The sequence below is a fragment of the Mastacembelus armatus genome, chromosome 12 (assembly GCF_900324485.2).
Source record: "Mastacembelus armatus chromosome 12, fMasArm1.2, whole genome shotgun sequence".
Taxonomy (NCBI): domain Eukaryota; kingdom Metazoa; phylum Chordata; class Actinopteri; order Synbranchiformes; family Mastacembelidae; genus Mastacembelus; species Mastacembelus armatus.
Genome location: NC_046644.1, coordinates 19,477,651 through 19,502,258, shown reverse-complemented (window position 1 = coordinate 19,502,258; position 24,608 = coordinate 19,477,651). Strand labels below are relative to the sequence as shown.

The window sequence follows — 24,608 nt, the reverse complement described above, 5'->3', positions numbered from 1 at the left end:
GACACAGACTCTAATCTTATGTAGAAAATAACGTCATTTTAATCAAATGCATTCAGCAGTACATAAAATCTGTTTATGATCTCTGTAAATACAGACACAGAGACGTAGTTTTCTTAGGGAGGCAAACTGTGCGTGTTGTTTTATTGTGAAGAGAATTAAACTCCTGCTCTGTTGTCTCTGCTCTGCAGAGGCTTTTCCCCCAGATCCATTCTCTTAAACTCTGATTCCTCTGTGGTGAAAACAAGAGTGAACAACTTGTGTCTTCTGTACCTGTAAAGCTGTGATGTTGCAGCATAGTGAAGTGGTTATTAGGGGTTTGTGTAGCATGAAAGTGTGGAAATCAATCTATAGTGTATTCAAAAGGGTAGTCCTGTGTGGGCTTTGAGCCTTGGTTCATGGCGTCAAATGGGTTTTCAGTCAACCAGCTCTCCACGGGGAACCAGCTGTCGTACCAGGGCGTTGTTCTCTCGGTTTTAGGTGGTAGTGTGGTTGTGGTTGTGGTGGTTGTCGTGGTTGTGGTGGTTGTTGTGGTTGTTGTTGTGGTGGTGCTGGTGGTCCTGAATCTGTTTTGTAGTCTCTGACGCAGCCTGCGTAAACGCATGAGCCGGATCCGCCTGAGCCGCTCTGTGTTCTGGGCGCTGGCGTGACTTTCTGTGGCTGCGACGGTCCCTCTGACGGTGCTGGGTGCAGTCGCTCGCACCTTAGGGACAAGTCGAACGGGCCTGTTCCCGCTGAGCGCCATGATTTGTTTGATGCGATCCCAGTTGGACTTGGCTAATGTGAAGCTGCACGAAGTGGCTCCGGAGTCGTAGCCCACCATGCAGAGTCTGGTCTGAGGGGTGTAGCCGTCCGCCTTGGCTGTCACCCTGTACTCCCCAGGGTTCAACAGTCGCCAGTAATCTCCACCTGCAGCTGAAATCAGACACAGAGGGTTTGTGGGGGTCACTGGTTCGGATGTGGGTAGAGCTGAATTGTTCATGCAAAGTCAAGGGTCAAGAGTCAAGGGACCAACATACCAGTCCTGACATCGTGACGTATTCCCTCCACAGAAATGGTGGCATTAGCCACTGCATTTCCCTCCACATCTCTCACTACACCCTTTATCCCACGATGCACCTGCAAACACGGCACACCTTTAACTCCCACAGCAGTTACCACAAGTCTTCATGTGCGTTTTTGGTTTGTGCATAATTTAAAAAAGCAGAATATCATAAAAAAGTTGTTAGACCTGGTGTTTTGATAAATGCAAAATATAAAATGGTTTAGTGGGTCCAGACAGTGATAGTGTTGCTAACTGAGATGGACTACCGGCCCAGAGAACAGGTTCATCCAGCTCTGCTTATAATCTGGGCTCAGTGCAGTCCTCACCTGTTCAATGAAGGACAGCAGAGCCTCGCGGTTGTTCTCCCACTCAAGGGGAAGTTCGCTCGCATGAGGAAACTTGTCGCAGCCCAGGAAGATGGAGAGCTCGAAGCAGTTGGTGTGCAGGTAGCTGAAGTCATTCATACCTGTGAGGGGGAACCAATGACATGTTACTGCTGAGAACCACAAATGTAGTTCCTGTCCGTTAATGGGACCGGCATCAGAAGATCCAGGTTCTGATGTCTTTGGTGAATGAATCCAGAGATACCTGAGAAACAACCAAACAAAGCCCCAACATCACTGTGTGTTGTTTGCTCTCTTGTCATTTAAACAGTAATTTCTTGTGGACTTTGCAGCACCACGGTACAATATGTGGCTTCTATGCTCTTATGTAGAAGAACCCTGTGGTTCTTGGCCCCTTCATTCAGGCCTACATGGGTCACTTTAATGGTGCGTATACTGGGACAGTTATCAAATGTGGTTTGTGGTTCTGCTCTTAACCAGCTTTAAAAATCTGAAAAGTTTCTAGTCACTAATGTTTGTGTGATGTGGTTTCTCTATGGAAAACCTGCTGAGGCTGTGTGGACTGAACTTGGATGCAACAGCAGCAGGTTTTTGCCCTGAAGACCCCAAACAGAGTAATCCAGCCATGGATCCCACCAGGTAAATGTGATGCCCCCTGTGTCAGCACTTACTGCCCACCACTGGCTTCCAGCTGGCTCTGTTGGTGATGCCCTGCCCCCCGGTGACATCATCGCCGTGGCAGGAGCCTCGGTAGGTCTCGGTCATGGTCAGGTGGCTGTGGGCGTACGACATCGCCAACCAGCGAAACATGGTGTCGTCTGGCGTCTCCCTCAGGGCCCCTTCGTTCTGCCTCTGAATACGGGTCCACGTCTCCTCGTTCATCTCGGCGTTCGCCCTCCACCGCCGGCTGTCGGTCAGCTTTGACATAATCAGGGGTGTAGCGTTATCACTGGGTGTACTAACCCTGATGATGCATTGTTAGATAATAGTTTCTGTAAAGAGCCTCACAGATATTGGCGGGCGCTGCATGTCAAACGGGTAAGTGACCATCTTTTCTCCTCCTTGCAAGTTGGCTCCCAGCACGAAGGGGGTGCGCTGCATCCAGGACATGATGGCTTTTGTCTCCACGGCGAGCTGGAAAAGAAGACGTGTGGATATAAAGATAAAATAAATGTGGTAACTGGGGCCCTGATGATGACAGTAAACAAACTCACAGAGCCGTTGACAAAGTTTTCTGGGATGGGGATGTGATGGTTGGGGACCACACGGGGGACCCAGCCTCTGTCCTCGGCTCCCCACAGGATGCTGTTGAGGTCTGGGAAATTCTGGAAAATGTCGTAACCTTCTTCAGTCCAGTGGCCCAGCGCCCAGTTCCCCATCTCTGAGCCCTGTGGCACAGGAAGGAGACCACAGGAGGGATCAGGATCATCTCCATGTTAGGACGTCTGTAGCTGGTCAAGCTCCATTTAATTTCCTACACTTCCCATAATGCAATTCTTTTCAAGTCTCACTGGTAAACTAGACTATAGACTATAACCAGACTATAAGTTATATAATGTAGGTTTTTTCATCATTCATTTTAACTTCCTGTGCTGTAACTTCCACGCCAGGCTCATCGTACCATCTCATAGGCCAGCTCGTAAGCGTCCGGGTTGAGCGAGGGCACCAGGTGTATTCTCACTCCGTCCACCAGGCGGCGCACTCTGGGGTTATCGTCGTTGTACTCTTTGCAGAGGAACTGCATGAGCAGGAGGAGAAGCTCTCGGCCCAGAGCCTCGTTCCCGTGGAGGCCGGCTGTGTACCGAAACTCTGGCTCACCTGGGGGCAGTAACAGACGTGATGTTAATTAATCAAGTTCTAATTGGTTAAGTGGCTAAAGGGCCATTCCACCTATTTTACACATTGAATTCAGTTTACTCTTCGCATCAATGTCTCCTGTGGCTTTGGAGGAACTTTTCAAAGTCTGAACAAACTCGGATGTTGTCATCAGGCTGGTGTCGCTGAGTGATTAGGGGTTTAGCAGGGGGAAGCTTTAAAGAGATCATGGGAAATGTAGTATATAGTTTTATCCAATCTGAATGTACCTGTCTCATGCTCCCCCGGGTTGTCGGAGATTTCCATGGCGTACATCTTCAGGCCCTGCGAGCTTTTCCCGATGTTGTAGATCCTGGTGATGCTGGGACACTCCTCGTTTATCACCTTCATCATCTGGAAAAGAGGAGGCAGGAGCAGAAAATGAACCAGTCGTTTGCTGAAGTATCAGCTCAGTCTGATGTTATACAACAATGCTGGTGCCCCAGAAACAGACCTGTCTCATCTCTTTGTAGTTGTGGTGTCTGTAGTCCAGCTCGTCTGACGGGGTCACCTCGTTCTCACTGCGGTAGCTGCCTGAAAGAAGCAAGATGCTGGTATCAGACTGGCATGTTAAGAACACGGTTTGGCTCAGTGGGGGTTTTTCCGTGGTACTGACTGGGTAGTTGACAGGCCAGGATCTCCGCTCGGAGACACAGGCTGCCGTTCCAGCTCTGGGGCAGGATGCGGATGTAACGTGCCACCACGGGCGACGCAAACTGATTCATCACCGGGGTGTCCTTATCCACATTTCCATAGAACAGCTGTAGGGAATAAAAATGCAGCTGTAATGATCCAGAGTCTTTTTGATGAACACTGGATGTTACTTGTGTCGCCCAGTCTCACCCATTCGGCGTAGCCGTCATCAAGTAGAGTCCAGTCACGGCTGTCGTTGCTGAAGGCCACAAAGAAGGACGACACGAAATCCTCACTGGGAAATAAACGAGATCTGTCAGTGCGTTTTGTGTTTGACCTGCCTGGATCTTCATTTATACCAGGACAAGAAAACACAGATTCATGTTTAGGATTGTTACCAAAGACCAACCGCCTGTTTAAAGCTGCACTCATCAGTATTTCTACATCAACAATGCATCAGTACAGTGTTATCACGTGTTAGCTTCTTAGAGGACAGGTCAGAGGGTCGCCAAAGTCCGTAGGTTTAGGCCTCTGGGGGCCATGAATCCATCAGTGTTTGTAGAGAGAGTATTTCAGTCTGGACCAGGACTCACAGTTTCTCCGAGTTCCTCCCCTGAGTGATGACCCCGGTAAACTCCACCTCTCTGCGGGCGTCAACCTCAAACCAGTGGTTCTTCTCCTCGGGCTCTGCGCACCAGGCACCGCCGTTCAGGTCGTCCTCGTTGTCAGAGCCCTGAGGATGACCACAGGCCACGTCTTTAAAACCCCTGCCGTGCTTTTCCTCACCACCCTCTGGATTAGCGTGAGCTCAGCGTATACCTGCATGTTGAGGCGTCCTCTCTGCGCCGTGAAGCCGTGGTGGGACTGAGAGGAGGCCAGGAGCTGGTCGTCTTCCACCCGGTGAGACTCCAGGCCCAGAGGAGGACACTCTGAGAGGAAGCGCACAGACAGGATCAGATTTCACAGTCTTTGTTTTTAAAGGAGACGGATGCTGTGAAATATTATTGAACTAACAAATTAAATGCAAAATCCAGATTTATCTCTCAACTACTGCTGCACTCTTTGTTTTCGTTTTTTAAAAACTGAGAAAAAGAATTAAGTCTCACTTTTTGGTTCAGCAGGAACTGAGATCTGCTTCAGTCGCTCCTCTTCCTCCTCCTCCCACTTCTTCCTCAGCTGCTCAGCTTTCAGAGCATTAAAATAAGAAAATGTGTCAGGACATGTTTTTTTTTTACATGGACCCTGCTCTCCAGCCTCCACCACACAAAATATTCCAACATGTGCTTCTACGGTGCAGCGTCATTTCCACTCATACATTCCTCATGTGTTTCCCATCTCAGATATGGGTCAGCTCAGTCTGTTTCAGTGTCTTCATACAGAAAAGTGTCTGCGCTTCACAGTAGATGTTACGTTTCAGCTGGAAATACGTGGCTTGTATGTTTGCGTAAGACTCAGTGATATCATCATAACATCGCCCAGCTGTTGTCTGAGCTTTATATAACAGGCCACAACTGGACAGTGAACAGAGCAGCTGTCAGAAATCCTTCCTCTTTCCTGCGTCTACACTATCTGTCCCTTTTCTTCGTTCAGTCTTGATAAAAAGCTGCAGAGGATAAAGAGTAAGTCTGGTTTTATTCTGCATTTTAGAAACTAATCCCATGAAGATCAGGAGAAGAGACATCAGGCTTCAGATTCTTGTTCATTGTTGGTTTTGTTTGTTTTTTTCATGGGACTTGTTGACAAGAAAAGTATAAAATACGACCAGACATATTCACACATAACTCCTCGGGACAAATAATCAAGAACCTTTTTCTGCCTTTTCTTTCCGAGCCCTCTCCTCTTCCTCTTCCTGCTTCTTGGCGGCCACTGTGGACGGAGAATCAGATGCAGAGAACAGCTCAGTGATGCACAGCTGCTTTATATCAGATGTGTAAGAGCTAATTCAGCCCTAACGGCAGCACGTACAGTCAGCGTAGTCGTATTCTTCGTACCAGGGCCCGACGTACGGGATGGAGGTGGTTTCCTCTGAAACACAAGATGAGAACAGCTGGTGGGTTTAGACTGTTCTTCAGTCCATAATGACCCGTTTGTTGTTACTGAATCCTGTGTGTGTTTACACAAAAGCACATTTAATAGGAAATAACAATAATCACTAGTAAGTAAAAGTCCTGCATTTAAAATGTTACTGCAGTGAAAGTACAAAAGTATCATGTATATGTCACTGATGCATTTATTGTGTTGATCACATTAAAATAAACAGGTTGTCACAAAGTCGTACCTGGTATGTACATGATGGTCTCAGTTGTCGTGACGTGTTTCTTGAGAACTTCAGGTGTGAGAAGCACAGCACAGGTTTTAATCATCAACAAAAAGAAAAAGGAGCAGCAGAAAATTCATTGTCTTCATGTGTAGAAAAGCTTTAAATCATCAGTCTGTTTAATGGGGACTAGCAGTGTTTTGCTTTAATTGGGCTTCTGTACATAAATCCATAAAACCCACTACAGTCTTTTTACAACCTGTTGGATCCTCAATGCTTTGTCATAAAACTTCTGGCAGTGACTGAGACGATGTTCTGATTGTCGTTACTCTGTTTTTATTATTTGTTGGCTTCTTGGAAATGTCTGAATGGAAGAGACAAGGACACAGTGCAGCAGGAGTTTTATGCCTTTAACTGCAAATCTGTAAAATAGGAACATGACGTGCACGTTTCCTGATTTGCTGCATGTTTGTGGTTTAAAGGAGCCGAACTCTGGACGGGCTCCATCACCAGGTGGTAATTCAGCAACAAGCTAAATGCTAATTTGGAGTTTATACCTGTATTGGTGTTTTGGCCTGGTGGGTGATTTGAGGTACCCTCCTGTAGGTCCATGTCAGTCCTTTTGTGTGACACAGGTTGGCTAATCTGTGCATGTGGATTCTCACCTGGATATTTGTTTCTTCATGTAAAAGCTAGTTCAGGGACCTGAGAAGGTCTTACCCAGGTCTGGCTCCTCAGGCTCTTCCCTTTCAGGTGCTTTTGGTGTCACAGGTGGAGTCACTGCAGAGATCAGGTTACAGAGTTAAGGTCATTGGCATTAATTAAATTAAATTAATTAGAGACAAGTGGACAAGCAGCATCAATCAGCTTCAGTCTTAACGTTGATAATAATCTGATCTGAAATGTCTGAACATGTGACATGTACGTACATGTGCCCCAGTCCACTTTCTCCTTTTCCTCTGGTGGAGACTGATGCCTCAGGTCTGGTTGCGTTGTGGTTGTAGTCTTTGGTTTCTTGGTGGGTTTGGGCGCCTTTGGCTTCTTGGTGGGTTTTGGAGGTTTGGGTTTCTTGGTGGGTTTTGGGGGTTTGGGTTTTTTGGTGGGTTTAGGGGCTTTCTGCTTCTTAGCTTTGGCTTCCTTCTCGGCTGCTTTCTTTGCTCTGGCTGTAGAGAGAGAAAAGTTTGATGCAGCTTCTTTAAAACTTTTATTGTTTTCTACAAACTTTCATCTTGTTTTTTCCAAATCATCTGCCCACAGGCTGTTGTCAGAACAGAAAACATCACTGGTGTGACCCATGAAGTCAGGGGGGCCTGGTCCTGACAGAGAATCCAGCTCTCTGTTTGTTTTGGTCTGAGTTCAAACAAGAAAGTTCTGAGTGAGAACCTTTGCCAGAAACTAAGAACCTCCTGCACAGTGAACATGATCTAATACTTACATAAGAGCAGACACAGTTTGGTTTGCTGGTTGAACTGGTTTTAAAATGTTTATTAGAATAATATAGTGGCACTATGGTTAGCTTAGCTTAGCATAAAGACTGGAAACTTAGGGAAACAGTTAGCCTGGCTCTGTCCAAACTCAATAATCCCATCAACACTTAACTGTGCAGTGATTCTTGTTGTTTAACCTGTAATGGAACAGACAGGTTTGTACCGTCCGTGCACAGCGTTTAGTTGTTCAGGGATGATGTTTACAGAAGCAAACGGATGCACGACGGCGGCCTCAGCAGGTTTCCAGACATGCAGCGATGCAGAGGCTGATTTACACCCTCTGGAGAGTCTGATGAGAAGCTGCTTATAGAGTGGGAAATATAAAACAGGTGGTTTCATGCAGAACGCCAGAGAACATTACAGAGGAGATGTTTTTAATCCTCCTTCATTATACAACCAATATCAGCCTCCAGCACAGACACAGTTTTCTCTGCAACATGTTTCCTGATGTTCCTTAGACACAACAGCCCACACAGCCAAGTCATTACTCACCCAGGGTGTTCATTAGTTTTCCTACACACTAATAACATCATGCAACGCCTCAGTTCCCCCTCAGAGCTGTCTCTTTGCCCACTGAGACAAACGTCTCTTTGAGACAAACGTCTCTTTGCTCGGTGACGTGTGTGATGGCAACAGACTGCAGGTGAACTGGTTCTTGTTAGTTTAAATAAGGGAACTCTATTAGGAAACATGTAGAACTGTGTCTGGCTGCTTGTGTTTCTGAGGTGGTTGATAATAAACTTGATGCAAGTGAAGAAGAAAGAGTCCAAGATCATTTCCGTGCAGACTTTTGTTCACCAGGTTCCCAGTGAAGGAACAAATGCAAAGATAAAAACTTGTCTCCACAGACTGTTACCAGTGTAAACAGAAGATAATTGGGTTCATGTCCAAACAGAAGAGCTGCAGCTCTGTGGCCATAAAAACATATGACTGTGCAGCAGGATGATAATAAAGGATTTGCATACTCAGCAAAAATTGTTCTGGGCCTAAGGTTGTGTTAATTATGGCCCTGTCTGTAACCTAAATCAGCCACACATGAATAACTCTGGCCTGTGGTTTTGCTTCATGCGGTGGAAAGTTAATGCTCAGAACGTCGGTGCCGTTGCATGAAGGCTACTGAGAGTGGGCCTCCCGTAAATCCTGTCTGCTCTTATGGAAAATTGTAGTGGAAATATTTCTGCTGTTGCTCAGCCTGTATTTTTCACAGATGTGTCTTTGTTCTAGACAAACTTGAAGTGCAGGAGACACTCTCACGATGAACGCTCACTTTCTGAGCATTGTGACAAAACAAGCCTGTGAAGGCTGAAGAGCTGTGTAGGCGACCTGGGTTCCTGTAAGCAGCAGTGTGGTCAGGCTGCCAAGAAACCGTCAGACCACCGACTGAATCACCCCAAGTTTCTGCCCCATCGTTTCTGAATCACTCCTCTGCTTCTTCTGCTGCTGGTTTGCACAAACAACTTTAACAAAGGACTTTGTGACAGTCCAGATGTAAACAGATCTGTGGATGAGTTCAGACAGGAAGCTGGAGACGAGATAAGACCTTAAACCAAATGTTTTCCTGCCCCAAAGCCTGATTGCGGCCCTCCCTGTCTGTGTCCTCAGAGAGGAGTCGAGCCTGGGAGAGGTCCAGGAAAATCTCATTCAAATGTGCTTACAAGCTTATATTCAATGACAAATGATAATGTGAGCAGCAGACTGGGGGCCATGCCCTGGTTAAACGTTTCTGTGGAGGCTCCTACTTACCTGCCTCAATCTCCTCAGGTGTTTTCTTCTTCCTTGATTTTGTCTTCTCCCCCTCCGGCACCTCAACAGGCTCATCTGACATTTCAGCATCTCCCTCCCGCCGCGGTCTCCGGTGCTCGACGAGTCCTCGAGCTTCTCTCAGCTGAAGGCGGCTGCTGGAGAGTTTGTCCTCCTCTGCATTTTGTTGAGCAGAGACCAGGACGCAGCACAGGGTCACAGAGACGCAGACGACCAGGACCTCAGCCCTCATTTCTCCAGTGAAAACACAGTCTAGGACGAAACAAAGCAGATGTCCTCCACAGATGGTCTCGAACTTCAAACTAGCTAGAAAAATAACTTTGCACTGACAGTAACAACATCTGACCTGCAGATGCACAGATTTTCTCGGGTCCCCAGACTCTGAGCCCCTTAGGGAGTCTCAGAAGACATGAAAGGGTTGCGTCCCGGAGAGAACAAAAGGATGAGTGTGTCTGATGGAGTCAGCGTGGGGACTGGAAGAAGCGCCGAGGGCTGGGAGGTTTTAACGCAGCCTCCTGGCCGTGCTGCAGCCGAGGAAATGCAACAGGATCCAAAGTGGATTTTCCGCAGCAGCAGAGCAGCACACCTCCCTGGCTCGTCCTGCTTCCTCCTCCTCTCCAACATACGCCTCAGTCACATCTCTCCCTCATGGCCCTTCACCCCCTTTACCCCTCACCCATCTCTGAGCTGAGGGGAGGAGCATCTGCCACATGGGACATTCCTACAATGCAGGAAAGAAAGAAAAAGAAAATGAAAGACTTTTTTACTCTGCGGAGTCTGTGGGTAGTGCAGACAGTGAGTGTATAAAATGTTGGAACATTTAAACAAATCGATGGCAGGACCTCTGTTCTGAGAAAACATGACGGGGCCATAAAGAGTAAAAATGAGGTTGTAAATCACTTGGACAGAACAAAGAGGTGAAGGCTGCTGGTTCCTCAGTCCGTCCTGCAAACCCTCAGTAGCTGGAAGGAACAGAGATCTGCTCTTAGGAGTGAAAAACTAAACCAAGCACACAGCTGCTCATCTTCAGAGCTGAAAACACAGATTCTGGACTCAGTCTGCACAGTCTATAACTCACATATATAAAAAAGGCATGTGGCTTTGACAGCAGTATAATACCTAGATGAAGAAATCGTGTTACGTAACACGTGTTGATGCTGGTCTGCACCTCGGCAGCAGCAGGGTCATTACCTCAGGGAGAAAAACTGCAGATGTGAGGACTGAACACACTGAGTCATGTTATGAAGTCAACTTTGGCCATCAAACCTTCGGCACATGACACTAATATTTTAGCTTTGTTTCACTCTGAGCGGCTCCTCAACACGTTGCGTCTTATTAAAATTTAACTTGATGATTTATCGATTAAAGAAATGTCAGGACTTCAAACTGAATTATTCTTCCCAGTTCTGTTGTTTGTTTGTTTTTCCAGATGCCATGGTTTCATTGATGATTTACTGCAGCTCAATACTTCTCTGATTTGTCTCCTCCTCCATAATGGGCCAATATTCTGCAGAGTCCAGCGGCTCCGTCCGCCTGAGGAGAGGAGTATGTGCTAAATTACATACAGATGTGCTCGGGAGCATATTTGAGTGTGTGGGTGTAAAACAAAAGGTCTTGAAAAACAAAAGATTAAACCAGAGAATAATTTTGTGTGCACAGAATCTGTCTGAATGCCAAACCCCAACCCTGACCCTAAACCTCATTCTAACCCTAACTCTGAAACCATATCCGACCCTGAAACAGACCTCTGAGGGAATCAGGACCAGCTGTGTCCTCACCATGGACTGGACTGGACTTTGTGCACACATCCAGTAAGACCCCACTAACCTTCACCTCAGACTAATGTGAAACCATTAGAAGAAAACAGGCGTCATGTGTGTTTGGAAGGTATTTTGGAGTCCACATATGATCCTGTCTCCTTATTTAGGAGTTAAACATTTCAGCCTTACTGCTCTGTGGTCCAGCACCACCCAAACCTCCAAATATGACAACAACTTTGACTCATTCATGTCGCCCAGAGGATAAACTGGAATAACTTTAGTGACTTTTTCATCCAGCACCACAGGTCGAGGTTTCATGTTGTCAAATAGTTTGTTTTATGAGAAAAAACCTGCAAATTATTTATTCGCTCCAACTTTGTTTTTCTCATCCCGCCTGTATAACCACCTGGTGTTTCTCATTTCCACCCTGCAATACTTAGTCAGGTTCCCTTTGGACCAGAACATATAACCCCGTCTGTTATTAGCAGAATTATATCAGAAACGGACCAGCCTGTAATGCAGACACAAAAAGACAATAGAACAGCTTTATTAAAAATGTTTATCAAAATAAGTTAGAGTTTAATTACATTAGAAAATATTTGAAATGTCCTCCCTGTCCAGCGCAGCTCTGCGGGCTGACAGCAGTGCATGGCTGTGCAGCAGTTTGTTGGTCCATTGTGACTCAGTGCGCGGTGCAGATGTTTGCATCATGTATAATAATAGTGATAAGGCGCCAGCGGTGCAAACAGCTGGAGCGCAGTGCGCGGCTGGCAGCAAAGTGAAGCGTAGGTCAAAGGGGAGCAGGCGGCGGCGTGTGAGGAGAAGGACGCGGTGAAGCCGTGATCCTCCTCGGCCTCCCGGCCTTCCACACGCTCCTTCTTCCACTTGGTGCGTCTGTTCTGAAACCAGATCTTGACCTGAGTCTCGGAGAGCCGCAGGGCCGAGGCGATGCTGTGCCGCTCCAGCACCGACACGTAGTGGCACCTGTGGAAGCTGCGCTCCAGGATCTGCAGCTGCTCCGCGGTGAACGCGGTGCGGATCCGTCGGCTTTTTGCCTTCGACAGCTTCTCTGGACACGGATCCGGGCTGCACCTGTCACCTGGTGCAGGGTGTTGGTCTCCGGGTTCATCTGAAGCCCCTAAAAGAAAACAACCCATGAATGGATTCATCAAGACGAGTCCACAGCTGTGCGCGTTACGTGCCTTCACCCGTTACAGGCCAAATAGAGTTTTATTCTCACCTGTGGCTGCGTCACGACCTCGGACCATTGTCCTTGTAAACTTCGTGGGATCCAAAATATCCTCCACAGAGAAGGATGTTCTGAGGACACGCGGTAGTTTGGCTGCGCCTGGCTGCATCTCGGCGTGTTGTGGACGGAGTTTGCGGCGTGGCCGTGGCCCAGCTGGGGCTTATATATGCAGCCTGGGCACTCTTGTGAATTTACATCAAAGTTGCCCCAATGAAGCCGCGCGTCCTGCAAGAACAATTGCAGCCTCTGTGTTTCCCGTCCGGACGCGCAGACACGCTCCGGCCCCGCAGGACCCCCGTGCGGGCACTTCAAAATGCAAATGACCGCTCTCAGCTGGGGGGGGGGCACCGAGCCTGTTATTTATTGCTGGGCATCTGGTTAAAATGTGCCCCCTTTCTGGCCCTCCGTGTTCCTCTTTGTGGCTCCGCTTGTCATTATTTGCAAATGTGAGATTTTACGCTGGTGGGACACGTGAACGCCGCTTGTGATGCAAATTTATGGACCCATCAAAGAGAAAGTTTGGCCCCTTTCTCTCCGTGTGTCCCCACAATGCACCTCGGTTTAATTAGAAACGCACTAACACCACTTTCTGTTAATAATTGTGCACAATTCATTTTGGCTTGTTATTTTTTTAAACTATTAGTCAGTGTATCTGTTTTCTGATCTATTAACCTACTGACAGAAAGATAAATGAGATTTTCTCTGTGAATCTATTACAAATGAAAATTAAAAGGTATATAGTACAGTATTAGTGAAAATATAGTATTAAGGCAGTAAAAGTACTGCATCTGCAGTAAAGTGTCATATATTTTTCTGACATTATTAGATTGTTAATCTTGATGCATCAAAGCTTCAGCAGCATTTTACTGTTGGAGCTGCTTTAACTCCTTTATATACAGATAGTTTAGTCCATTGGTTCCCAACCTGGGGGTCGGGGGCCTCCAAAGGGTCACCAGGTAAATCTAAGGGGGTTAATAATATAGTTAGTGGGACAGGAGAAATAAAATAAGTTCTGATGCACAGATGTGTGTCACTGTATTTTACAACTTCATGCCATAAACCAATGTTTATATGAGACCAGGGGGCTCCAGCTCGTCTCTCTGTGTGTCGGGGGTCACCACTGGTTAAATCTTTAACATCAAATGTTTTGTTATGGATATTCCTCCTGTGCAGAGTAATCAGTAACTAAATGTAGAGCAGATAATACAGTATCCCCTCTGAGATGTAGTGCAATAGAAGTATTAAGATGTAAGTATTAAAATGGAAAAACTACAGTAAAATAGAAGTACATGTGTACCTGTACTTTCCCCCACTGACTCGTGTGTAGATGTTTAATGTGGCTGCAGCTGCCCCCTCTACTGTCTCATCTGCCTTCATTAACTTTACAACTGAGGTAACTGTCCCGTCTTTAAATCCACATTATTGGTCATAGTTTCCTAAATCACACAGGGACCACTCCTCGCTCCTCACAACACACCAGGGTCCACGGGGGTTTAGGGTCGGGGCTGAATGATCCTGTGGCAGCTGCCAGTGCTCCCAGCTACAGACACCTACAGAGAAACTGGTATTGAAAGGGACAAGAGAGGCCGGCCCATCAGGACAATTAGCAGATGTCACCAGTGGGTCTGACCCTCTCTGACCCTGGGCTTTGTTCAGCAGGACCAGGGGAAACGGATCAACAAGGACAGAAAATGTCAAAGGAAGAAAAGAGGCTGTAAATGGGAGCGTTTTTGTTGTTTTACTGGACGTGGCCTGTAGCGTAAGTGCAGTCAATCCAATTCATGCATTTCAGATATGAAACTGTGCATTTAAAATAAAATTAGAACAGTAGAAGAAAATTAACTTAAGACCCGACCTTGATTTTGTATCCATGTCGTCATTTCTCCCATTTGGGATATGTAGGACCGAACTATGCATTTTTCTTTGAACAGGAAGTGATTTTCAAAAGAAAAGTCGCAAATTTTTAACCTCCATTACATGGTGGTGCAAAAACAAAACTGCTAACAGCACAGGTGGTGATTCATCCAGCAATTTATTAACTGTAGAAAGACAAACCCAAACAGCAATAGGTCAATACGAGGATAACAAAGACAAACAAGCCATTAGTGGTGAAATGAAGTGATTTAAGTAACATAAATACCCATCACCATCAGGATGTATTTCAGTAATTATTTCCAAAGTGAGTAAATGTTCTCATGTCCAGTTATTGTCAGTGTTTTAGTATTTTACTATGAAATATTATGTTTCATGTTGAGCTTCATTTTAACTACTTTATATGCAGAAGTCATTTTATTTTAAAAATCCCAATCTGTATCTAGTAGTGCAGAACTGTAGAACATAGAGTGGACTAGAAGTATAAACTAACATAACATGGAAATACTTAAGTAAAGTACTAATACTTTATCCCAGTCCACACTGGTCCAGTCCCAGTCCTGATTGAGACAGAGTTCAACAAAACTAAATTAGGAAACCAGTTAGAACCAATTTACATGACATTTATCAAACCAATCATTGGTTAAAAATAAAGTCCTTAAAATGAGACAAACAGTCCCAGTCTGATTTTCAAACTGGAAAAATCCCCCAAAAACAAATTACTGTTATTGATTATTGTTTAATTATCACCAACAAAATATGAAGAAACAGGTTGATGAAGATAGAAACAAAGAGCTGATTCCTTCACCTATTGATAACCTCCTCACAGCGTCACAGATGTGTCTCCACTGCCAGAGGAAAGGGGAGGAGAGAACACGACCATTATCTACCCAACAACGACTTAAAGGCTTTGACTGCAACACCCAGGGGTGCTGTCAGCATTCCTGTGCTCTTCTGTGAGACGTCTGCTGGCACACTTGTCTTTGTGCTCGACTCATCTTTACTGGAGCTGGAACGGCCCCACAGACGTCTAAACCAAACTTTACCTGTACAGCACCTTTGATACAACTTAGTATAATTCAAAGTTCTTCACAGATGATTGACAAGTTGAAAATACGTCTGTCAAAATGTAAATAGTAAAATATTTTGACCCCTGACCTCAAACTAGTTTCTCTGCACATGCTCAAAAATTATTTCCCAAATTAAAGCTGTTCTTGTTTTTCTGACTCCACTCATAACTCTGGTCTCTGCTGAAAGTAAATCTCCATTCTACAACCACAAAGTCAGAGCGCCACCTACAGACTCAAACGCCAACAGAACCAGAAATTAGAAGATGAACTTTGTGTTTATTTGAGTTTACAAAACTCAGCAATGTTTCCATAGCTGTAATGTAACCAAACTCCAGCACAGAGAGGCTGAGTGAATGTGGTCTGGACTCTGTGGAGGAGAGTCATGGTTTCAGAGACACTGTAGAAGGACAGAATACCTGCTCTGTGATCCAGGTACACTCCTACTCTGGAGGACTGAGGACCTGACACTGGAGTTTTGATGTTGTTGTACCAAAAATCATAACTGTTTTGTTGACAAAATAATGCCCAAGATTTGTCATTGAATCCAAACAAACATTCATTTGAGTTTCCTGCTCTGCTGATATTCTTGTATGTGACTGCTACATAAACTCCTGACCCGCTCCACTCCACCTCCCAGTAACAACGTCCAGTCAGAATCTCTCTGCTCAGGACCTGACGGTAATCAGTGAATCTGTCTGGGTGACTGGAATAAGACTGATGTTTTCTCCTTAATGTTGCTTTTCTGTTCCCCTCAGATAATAACAGCTGTGTGTGTGCTGTGTTTGGATCCAGTGTGATTTCCTGTGAATATTGTAAGAATCCAGCTCTGGTCTTGGGCTCTGGTTGTGGCAGTAAAACATCCACTTCAGTCAGAGCCAGTGAGATGTTTGTCCATTTCTCCCTCAGAATGTCCTGTAGTTTATCTCTGAGCTCTGCCACAGCTGCTGTCACGTCCTCAAAGTATCTCAGAGGACGGATATTGATGCTGGATGAGTCTGTAGGTTCACTGAGAGCTGACACTGAGGGGTAGTTCTGTAGAAACTGGGTGTGATCCTGTGTGTGTGAGAGCTGCTTCAGATCAGCGTCTTTCCTCTTCAGCTCAGTGATCTCCTGCTCCAGCTTCTCCTGAAGCTCTTTGACTCGACTCACTTCAGTTTCCTGCTGGGATCTGATCTGCTGCTTCACATCAGAGCGTCTTTCCTCCAGGAGACGGATCAGCTCAGTGAAGATCTTCTCACTGTCCTTCACTGCTTTATCAGCAGAGCCATTGATGGTCTCCAGCTCCTGCTGAAGCACCTTCACATCTTTCTCTGTGTCCTGGATTCTCTGCTGGATTTTCTGTCGACTCCCCTCAAGCTCTCTCTGCCTCTCAGTCCTTTCTGCTGCAGCTGAGACTGTGTCGTGGCCTTTATGTTCGTCCACAGAGCAGAGATAACAGATACTCTGCTGATCAGTGCGGCAGAACATCTTCATCACCTCATCATGACTAGAGCAGATGTTCTGCTGGAGCTTCTTGGACGGCTCCACCAGCTTGTGTTTTCTAAATGTAGGAGATTCATAATGAGGCTGGAGGTGTTTCTCACAGTAAGAGGCCAGACACACCAGACAGGACTTGAGGGCTTTCAGTTTTCTCCCAGTACAGAAATCACAGGCCACATCTTCTGGTCCAGCATAGCAGTGATCAGCAGGAGCAGCTTGGAGTCCAGTCTTCTTCAGCTCCTCCACTAAAGCTGCTAACATGGTACTTTTCACCAGGACAGGCCTCGGTGTGAAGGTCTGCCTGCACTGAGGGCAGCTGTAGATGTGTTTCTGGTCTTCCACATCCCACTGGGTTTTAATACAGGTCATGCAGTAGCTGTGTCCACAGGGAACAGTAACCGGATCCTTCAGTAGATCCAGACAGATCGAACAAGAGAAGGTTTCCCGGTCCAGCTGAACTCCTTTCTGCTCCATTTCACCTCTCAATGTCAGTGACTGTGTGACTTTCACTTTCTAAGGAAGTGAAACTAGTTTGAGCTCTGATCTAAACAACATGTGTCTGTGCAGTGAATGTGGCCTGTCAGCTCCTGCACTTCCCCCATGTTGGTAACACCCATCTCCAAACTGTAGATCTGAAGGGGAGGGAACAAGGAAATAACTGAACAAGATGGAGCTGCTGTGTGTGAGAGAGGAGGGAGAATTATCAGGCTGTGACTCAGTCCAGGAAGAGCAGTGGCCTGTGGACAAACTGTGATCACAGATAGAAACTATTAGATGTCACACTGGGGCCATATTGTCTGAGGCAGCCATTTTTGTCTGCCAGGTGGGACAGTTTCTCATCATCTGCTGAGCTGCAGCTGAAAGAAACAAGATTATAAAGAAAAGTTTAAGATAAAAGGCAAAACTGTCTCCTGGCTGTAGTTTCAGATTTTAACATTAGACCATAGACTGTTATTGATCTTCTGCCAAGGTGCAATTTTTAGCTGATCACATTCAGTCAGCAAAGTCAACAATAACTACACACACTATCAACACTATTACACTACTACAAAAACAGAAAAGAAATAAAAATCAGTTAAATAGATTAAATTATGTTTGATAACATTAAGGAAACATTAGCTTAGCTAGGCTACATGGATCTGGAGTGCGATAATGATCTGACAATGGACGCCCTGTTCAATTAAAAGGTTTAATTTTATTTCTGACAAAAACACCCTCAATGAAATAATAAACAGATAAATATAATGAAATAAAAAGACAATATTATGACACAAGCACAATGTTTATTCAGTGTAATTTTTTACCCTTTAAACTATGACTGCCATAAAAACATTGATTCAAAGTGTCTTTTTTCAGTTTTTAACATAAAACAACCTTTGTGATCAAAACTCGATGCTGAATTAACTTTTTCTATCTGGGAAGTTGATCAGTCTCTACGCTAACATAAAGTCAGTGTTGATGCTAAGTTTATCTATCAGGTGAATTAAAATGTTTTCTATGTTTTTATAAAGGCAGGTGTCATCAGTAACATGTAAATGATCAATCAGCTGCTCTGTAATCAATTGCTGTTAATCGACAGCCAATTTCCAACAGTAACCTACTGTATTCCTGTGATACAGTTTTGTACTGGTCCATTTGAAGAATTAGCACTGTGCCTTAATGTTAGAAATCACAGTCCAGTATTTTATGGACACTGGCTGTTGCACATAGAAGTTTGGAGTTTGGTGATAAATTGGCATTTTCGTTTCATCCTAAAATTACAGTGCTGTCAAAATTCGTCAAACATTTAATTTTGCATTAGAAAAAAGTCCAAATCAGTTTTCCAACAGGAAATCCTCTGAGGGGATTTGTAAAAGCGGTTTGGAAAGCAGTTTTTCCAGGAGGACTCACTTTGGAGAACAGGAAGTCCTGATTCATCTGCATCGATCTGGATCAATAAATTCGACGGTGATGAAAAACAATAGCGCTTTTCCCGCTGGTATCGTGACTCAGCAAAAATAACGCTGGGATTCAGACGATGCTCAAATGGATGTCTGGCTAATCTTAACGTTGAAACGGTAACTACTCGTCACTGAGGCTGAGATTTGAGGAACGTTACCTCAGATATTTATCTTATTTTATATTTACGTCTGTTTTATGAGACACTTTTGACAAATCTGGATTATTCGTGAATCTTCTCGAACATTCAAGATTGCTAACGTTAGCGTTAGCGGCTATTGCTAGGTAGCTAGCTGCTAGCCTTTTGCGCCTTTTTTCGTAACGTTAGCGCCAAATACTGCGACAATAACGCAAAGTTAGCGTTAGCTCGACAAACTTGAATGGTGGGATTATTTAGCAGGTAGAAGGAGGTTTAACATTAGTTATTCTGTAAATTACATAAAGTGACATTTGATATAGAAAAGCAGCCTTTGTTGACATATTTTAACATCAATACATAAAATGTTGGATTAAGTGTCGACACTTATTTGAAATGATGTTCAGATGTAATAGTCTGGTAACTGTGTGAGCTAATGTTAAGATATTTCAATATTTCTCACATTGGCAGCAGAAAAGTTTCACTGTCAGGTCTGTGGTTGTAATTGTGGCTCTATAGTGGCCTATGTGAGGCACCTGGGGACCCATAAATTAACACCTAATTTGACTTTTAGCTGTGTTTAGCCAGACTGCAGTTGGACCTCTTAAAAACTTTCAACTTTTAAGTGTCACACTTACAGAAATAAGGACAAATGTGTGGCTAGGCCTCGTTTAACTGTGTGGTGAAGTTGAACTAACATCACTTCTGCAGAGGAAGATGTGAGATCTTTAAGTCCTTTTTATCTCATTTAAAACACATCAGAGAGGGGAAAACATTGGCTTTTCAATCCACTGATTAGAAATCTCCCTGCCAGCTTGTCAGTTCTTTGGCAAAAATAAGTAGCAGAACATAGAGTTGGGTAACACAAATAATTCAAGTCACAGCACAACAGAAAACAGGAAACACTGAGGGTTAATCAGGACTGTCAACACCCACCAAGACTCTTCCTAAAGTTAAGCACCTGCTTCTCAGGACTTTTATGAGGTAAAACAGAAGCCTACCTTGCAGGACTCTTTTAAGAAATGTGGTTATTGATGCATATTTTCAAAATGTTATTTAATATTAGTAATTCTTAAAATGGTAGTAGGTCAATTGCAGCTTGTTTTACAAATTGTGCAACTGATGCAGTGATTTCATGGTGTTTCTAATGTGTATTTTCACATAAAACAGAGAATAAACTGCAGTAAATGTAGACATTTTAGATTATTTCCTGCTGCTTTTTGAGAGAAAATAAATTTACATCAAATGATTCTTTATACATGAAACACTTATTCCTCTGTATTAGTTGCATTTTCATCTTCAAGTTAATGGACGACTTTACATGCAGCTTGTAGGCTCATCTATAATGATATTTTGTATGTAAAACCTTAACCTGCATTTAACTCTTAAGTACATGTGCTTGACTATAAGTATAAAGTAGCATAACATGGGAATACTTAAGTAAAGTACTAGTACTGCAAAACTGCACTAAAGAACGATACTTACCACCAAATGTACTTAGTTATGCTGCAAAGCAACAAACTACATTTATGCATTTTCAAAAAAATGTTTAATAACAGTTTTTACAGTAAGATATTCAGACCTTCACAAGTTGGAAAAGAAATGTGAACATTCATCAATAAAACACAACTGTAACAACAGTCACTGTTACATGTTTCATGTCTGAAATGGAATATAGACAGTGTTCAACAAAATGAAGTGAGAAAACCATCCATCCAGTATCTATACCCACTTATTTAGGGTCATAGGGATCCGGTGGCGCTTATCCCAGCTCTCTTTGGATGAAAGGCAGGAGTACACCCTGGACAGGTCACCAGTCCATTACAAAGTGTAGAAATCCATTCAAAGTATTTCACATGACGTTTTTCAAACCAATCATTGATAAAAATTATCCTTAAAATGAGACAAACCGTGTTACAGGTACATTTTTTCAAGCAAAAGTTCAAAACTAATTTCCCAAATAAAAGCTGTTCTTGTTTTACTGATTCCACTAAACCCTGGTCTCTGCTGAAAGTAAATCTCCATTTTACAACCACAAAGTCAGAGCACCACCTACAGACTCAAACTCCAAGTCAAGTCAAACTCAAATTTATTTTTAAAGCACATTTAACATAACTTAGTTGACCAAAGTGCTGTACAATTCTATAATAGCTGCAGACATAGAAACAGACAATAAAAACAGACAATAATAATAAAATAATGATAATAATATTTAAAAAAACTAAAACAGAACACGAAATCAGAAGATGAACTTTCTGTTCATTTGAGTTTACAAAACTCAGCAGTGTTTCCAAAGTTGTGATATAACCAAAGTCCAGCATAGAGAGGCTGAGTGAATGTGGTCTGGACTCTGTGGAGGAGAGTCATGGTTTCAGAGACACTGTAGAAGGACAGAACACCTGCTCTGTGATCCAGGTACACTCCTACTCTGGAGGACTGAGGACCTGACACTGGAGTTTTGATGTTGTTGTGCCAAAATTCATATCTGTTTTGTCGACAAAATAATGCCCAAGATTTGTCATTGAATCCAAATACGCATTCATCTGAGTTTCCTGCTCTGCTGATATTCTTGTATGTGACTGCTACATAAACTCCTGACCCGCTCCACTCCACCTCCCAGTAACAACGTCCAGTCAGACTCTCTCTGCTCAGGACCTGACGGCAGCTAATGAATCTGTCTGGGTGATTGGAATAAGACTGTCTCATTACTGTTGCTTTTCTGTTCCCTTCAGATAATAACAGATATGTGTTTGCTGTGTTTGGATCCAGTGTGATTTCCTGTGAATATTGTAAGAATCCAGCTCTGGTCTTGGGCTCTGGTTGTGACAGTAAAACATCCACTTCAGTCAGAGCCAGTGAGATGTTTGTCCATTTCTCCCTCAGAATGTCCTGTAGTTTATCTCTGAGCTCTGCCACAGCTGCTGTCACGTCTTCAAAGTATCTCAGAGGACGGATATTGATGCTGGATGAGTCTGTAGGTTCACTGAGAGCTGACACTGAGGGGTAGTTGTGTAGAAACTGGATGTGATCCTGTGTGTGTGAGAGCTGCTTCAGATCAGCGTCTTTCCTCTTCAGCTCAGTGATCTCCTGCTCCAGCTTCTCCTGAAGCTCTTTGACTCGACTCCCTTCAGTTTCCTGCTGGGATCTGATCTGCTGCTTCACATCAGAGCGTCTTTTCTCCAGGAGACGGATCAGCTCAGTGAAGATCTTCTCACTGTCCTCCACTGCTTTATCAGCAGAGCCATTGATGGTCTCCAGCTCCTGCTGAAGCACCTTCACATCTTTCTCTCTGTCCTGGATTCTCTGCTGGATTTTCTGTCGACTCCCCTCGAGCTCTCTCTGCCTCTCAGTCCTTTCTGCTGCAGCTGAGACTGTGTCGTGGCCTTTATGTTCGTCCACAGAGCAGAGATAACAGATACTCTGCTGATCAGTGCGGCAGAACATCTTCATCACCTCATCATGACGAGAGCAGATGTTGTCCTGGAGCTCCTTGGACGGCTCCACCAGCTTGTGTTTTCTAAATGTAGGAGATTCATAATGAGGCTGGAGGTGTTTCTCACAGTAAGAGGCCAGACACACCAGACAGGACTTGAGGGCTTTCAGTTTTCTCCCAGTGCAGACATCACAGGCCACATCTTCAGGTCCAGCATAGCAGTGATCAGCAGGAGCAGCTTGGAGTCCAGTCTTCTTCAGCTCCTCCATTAAAGCTGCTAACACAGTGTTTTTCACCAGGACAGGCCTCGGTGTGAAGGTCTGCCTGCACTGAGGGCAGCTGTAGGTGTTCTCCTCATCCCAGTGGGTTTTAATACAGGTCATGCAGTAGCTGTGTCCACAGGGAACAGTCACTGGATCCTTCAGTAGATCCAGACAGATCGAACAAGAGAAGGTTTCCTGGTCCAGCTGAGCTTCTTTCTGCTCCATTTCACCTCTTAGTGTCAGTGACTGTGTGACTTTCACTTTCTATAGAAGTGAAACTAGTTTGAGCTCTGATCTAAACAACATGTGTCTGTGCAGTGAATGTGGCCTGTCAGCTCCTGCACTTTGCCCCATGTTGGTAACACCCATCTCCAAACTGTAGATCTGAAGGGAGGGAACAAGGAAATACCTGAACAAGGTGGAGCTGCTGTGTGTGAGAGAGGAGGGAGGATTATCAGGCTGTGACTCAGTCCAGGAAGAGCAGCTTCTAATTTGTGTCTCATCCGTCACCATATTGCCTGAGGCAGTGTGGTTATTGTGTAGTTCAAATAGTAAACACCACAATTTTGTGCAGCTTTTTTTCTGCATCAGTGAAGGCCAGGTGGGACTGTTTCCCATCATGCTGCTGAACTGCTGCCGAAAAAGACAAGATTATAAAGAAACGTTGAAGGAATAAGTCAAAGCTGTAGTTTCAGATATTACCATTAGACACTGGACTTTTACTGATTATATCTTCTAACCCTTGGCAAAATTAAACAAATGAGAATATTTTCTAAAATGTCAAAGTATTTAACATTACTGTCAATAGCCACAACAATATTTCAATAAATTGTACATGTCTCATCAAAATTGGTATTTACTGACCACTACACATTAAGAGATCCCTCTTGCCTGTCCCTGTATGTTTTAGGATGTAAACCTGGGCCAAACTCCTCAGCAACTTATAAATGCATTGCGTAGTCCCTCTACTCCAAACCTAGTAAACATAGTTTACAGGGCAGCAAAATCACCAAACATGCAGAGATGCATAGCTGAAGGTTTGTCTTGTTGCCCTCGCCAGCCCAATGGAAGCAGCAAGTCAGTTTGTGATAGTGATGTGTCGTTAACGAACGATTTGTTCATTTTGAACGAATCTTTCCCATGACTCGAGAACATCGAGTGGTGTCAGGGAGTGATTCGTTAATTTTGTGTTGACCACGCATGCGCAACTTTGCATAAGCTCAGTAAGCAGAAAAGATTAGTTCACCTTTCGAGTCCTCGGGTTCGAGTCGTTTTCGCATCATGTGACAGCCCCATGGGCTAAGGCAATGCAGTCTGAGCCGGAAACAGAAGAGTTTATCTTAAGGTGAACTTGCATTGCATCACGTGATGCGCGAATGACTCGAACGGAAGGCGCGGGAAATTAATCATTCTGTTGGGTATACAGAAGACGGCACGGCATAGCTTAGTTTAGGATCTTATGTGACAAAAGAACATACAAATTCGACCTAAAAAATCCGGAGGTGAGGTGATGAAGTAACAGACTGCGTAGTCTCAAGACACAGGTAAGCTATTACTTATAATATGACCTTGGCTGCATTACAGTTCTTTCTTATTCGTAACGTGATCAATACGTGTGTAAGTAGCTAGATGTGTTGGGGAATTAACGTGTAACGTTTTAATTTATGAAATGACTTGAAAAAAGATTCGGTCATTTTGCTGAACGAGATTCAAAGAACTGAATCAGTAAAATGATCCGAACTTCCCATCACTAGTTTGTGAGAGTTGCAGACAGCATCTTTCGAATCACTGAGTCAGATTGTACTGATTTTCCACAATTGGAAAATCAATTGGACAGGTAAATAATGGACAGGCCTTTGCCAGGACGACTCAGACTGGGGTCCTTCAAACCTGCCCAGACATGGTCAAGTTAGTTTTTCCACTCTGGACTCTCAGGGAATGAATATTGTATGTGTGAATGAGCAGCTATACCACACATACACATCTACATACATGTGTTCTGTCATATGTTCCTACAGTTTGTACAAGAG

General features: G+C 44.3%; 4 protein-coding genes across 5 annotated transcripts; all 4 read right to left on the bottom strand.

Moving 5' to 3' along the window:
* Window positions 1-16: 16 nt before the first annotated feature.
* On the bottom strand, window positions 17-10,050 carry aebp1a (AE binding protein 1a). 2 transcript variants are annotated; one of them, XM_026297376.2, is made up of 21 exons: window positions 9,725-10,050; window positions 9,361-9,630; window positions 7,060-7,293; window positions 6,851-6,910; window positions 6,152-6,199; window positions 5,839-5,898; window positions 5,680-5,739; window positions 4,980-5,057; window positions 4,693-4,802; window positions 4,467-4,606; window positions 4,084-4,168; window positions 3,857-4,001; window positions 3,695-3,774; window positions 3,471-3,594; window positions 3,008-3,204; window positions 2,601-2,774; window positions 2,395-2,520; window positions 2,058-2,304; window positions 1,369-1,508; window positions 1,017-1,116; window positions 17-912 (listed from the first exon to the last, which is right to left on the bottom strand). In XM_026297376.2, the coding sequence occupies exons 2-21, from the start codon at window positions 9,608-9,610 to the stop codon at window positions 341-343; spliced, it is 3,030 nt and encodes a 1,009-aa protein (XP_026153161.1). In that variant the 5' UTR covers window positions 9,611-9,630; window positions 9,725-10,050; the 3' UTR covers window positions 17-340. The 2 variants fall into 2 exon arrangements, with proteins under 2 accessions (XP_026153161.1, XP_033181366.1); XM_033325475.1 differs by having other exon boundaries at window positions 9,361-10,049.
* A 1,795-nt stretch (window positions 10,051-11,845) lies between these two features.
* pnx (posterior neuron-specific homeobox) lies at window positions 11,846-12,496 on the bottom strand. The gene is made up of 2 exons (XM_026297838.1): window positions 12,379-12,496; window positions 11,846-12,276 (listed from the first exon to the last, which is right to left on the bottom strand). Exons 1-2 carry the CDS (start codon window positions 12,494-12,496, stop codon window positions 11,846-11,848), a joined length of 549 nt encoding a protein of 182 aa, XP_026153623.1.
* A 2,094-nt stretch (window positions 12,497-14,590) lies between these two features.
* LOC113124226 (tripartite motif-containing protein 16-like) lies at window positions 14,591-17,329 on the bottom strand. The gene has a single exon (XM_026296759.1). The coding sequence runs from the start codon at window positions 17,280-17,282 to the stop codon at window positions 15,606-15,608; it is 1,677 nt and encodes a 558-aa protein (XP_026152544.1). The 5' UTR covers window positions 17,283-17,329; the 3' UTR covers window positions 14,591-15,605.
* Window positions 17,330-20,449: 3,120 nt separating this feature from the next.
* Window positions 20,450-22,841, bottom strand: LOC113124224 (tripartite motif-containing protein 16-like). The gene has a single exon (XM_026296757.2). The coding sequence runs from the start codon at window positions 22,801-22,803 to the stop codon at window positions 21,142-21,144; it is 1,662 nt and encodes a 553-aa protein (XP_026152542.1). The 5' UTR covers window positions 22,804-22,841; the 3' UTR covers window positions 20,450-21,141.
* Window positions 22,842-24,608: the final 1,767 nt, after the last annotated feature.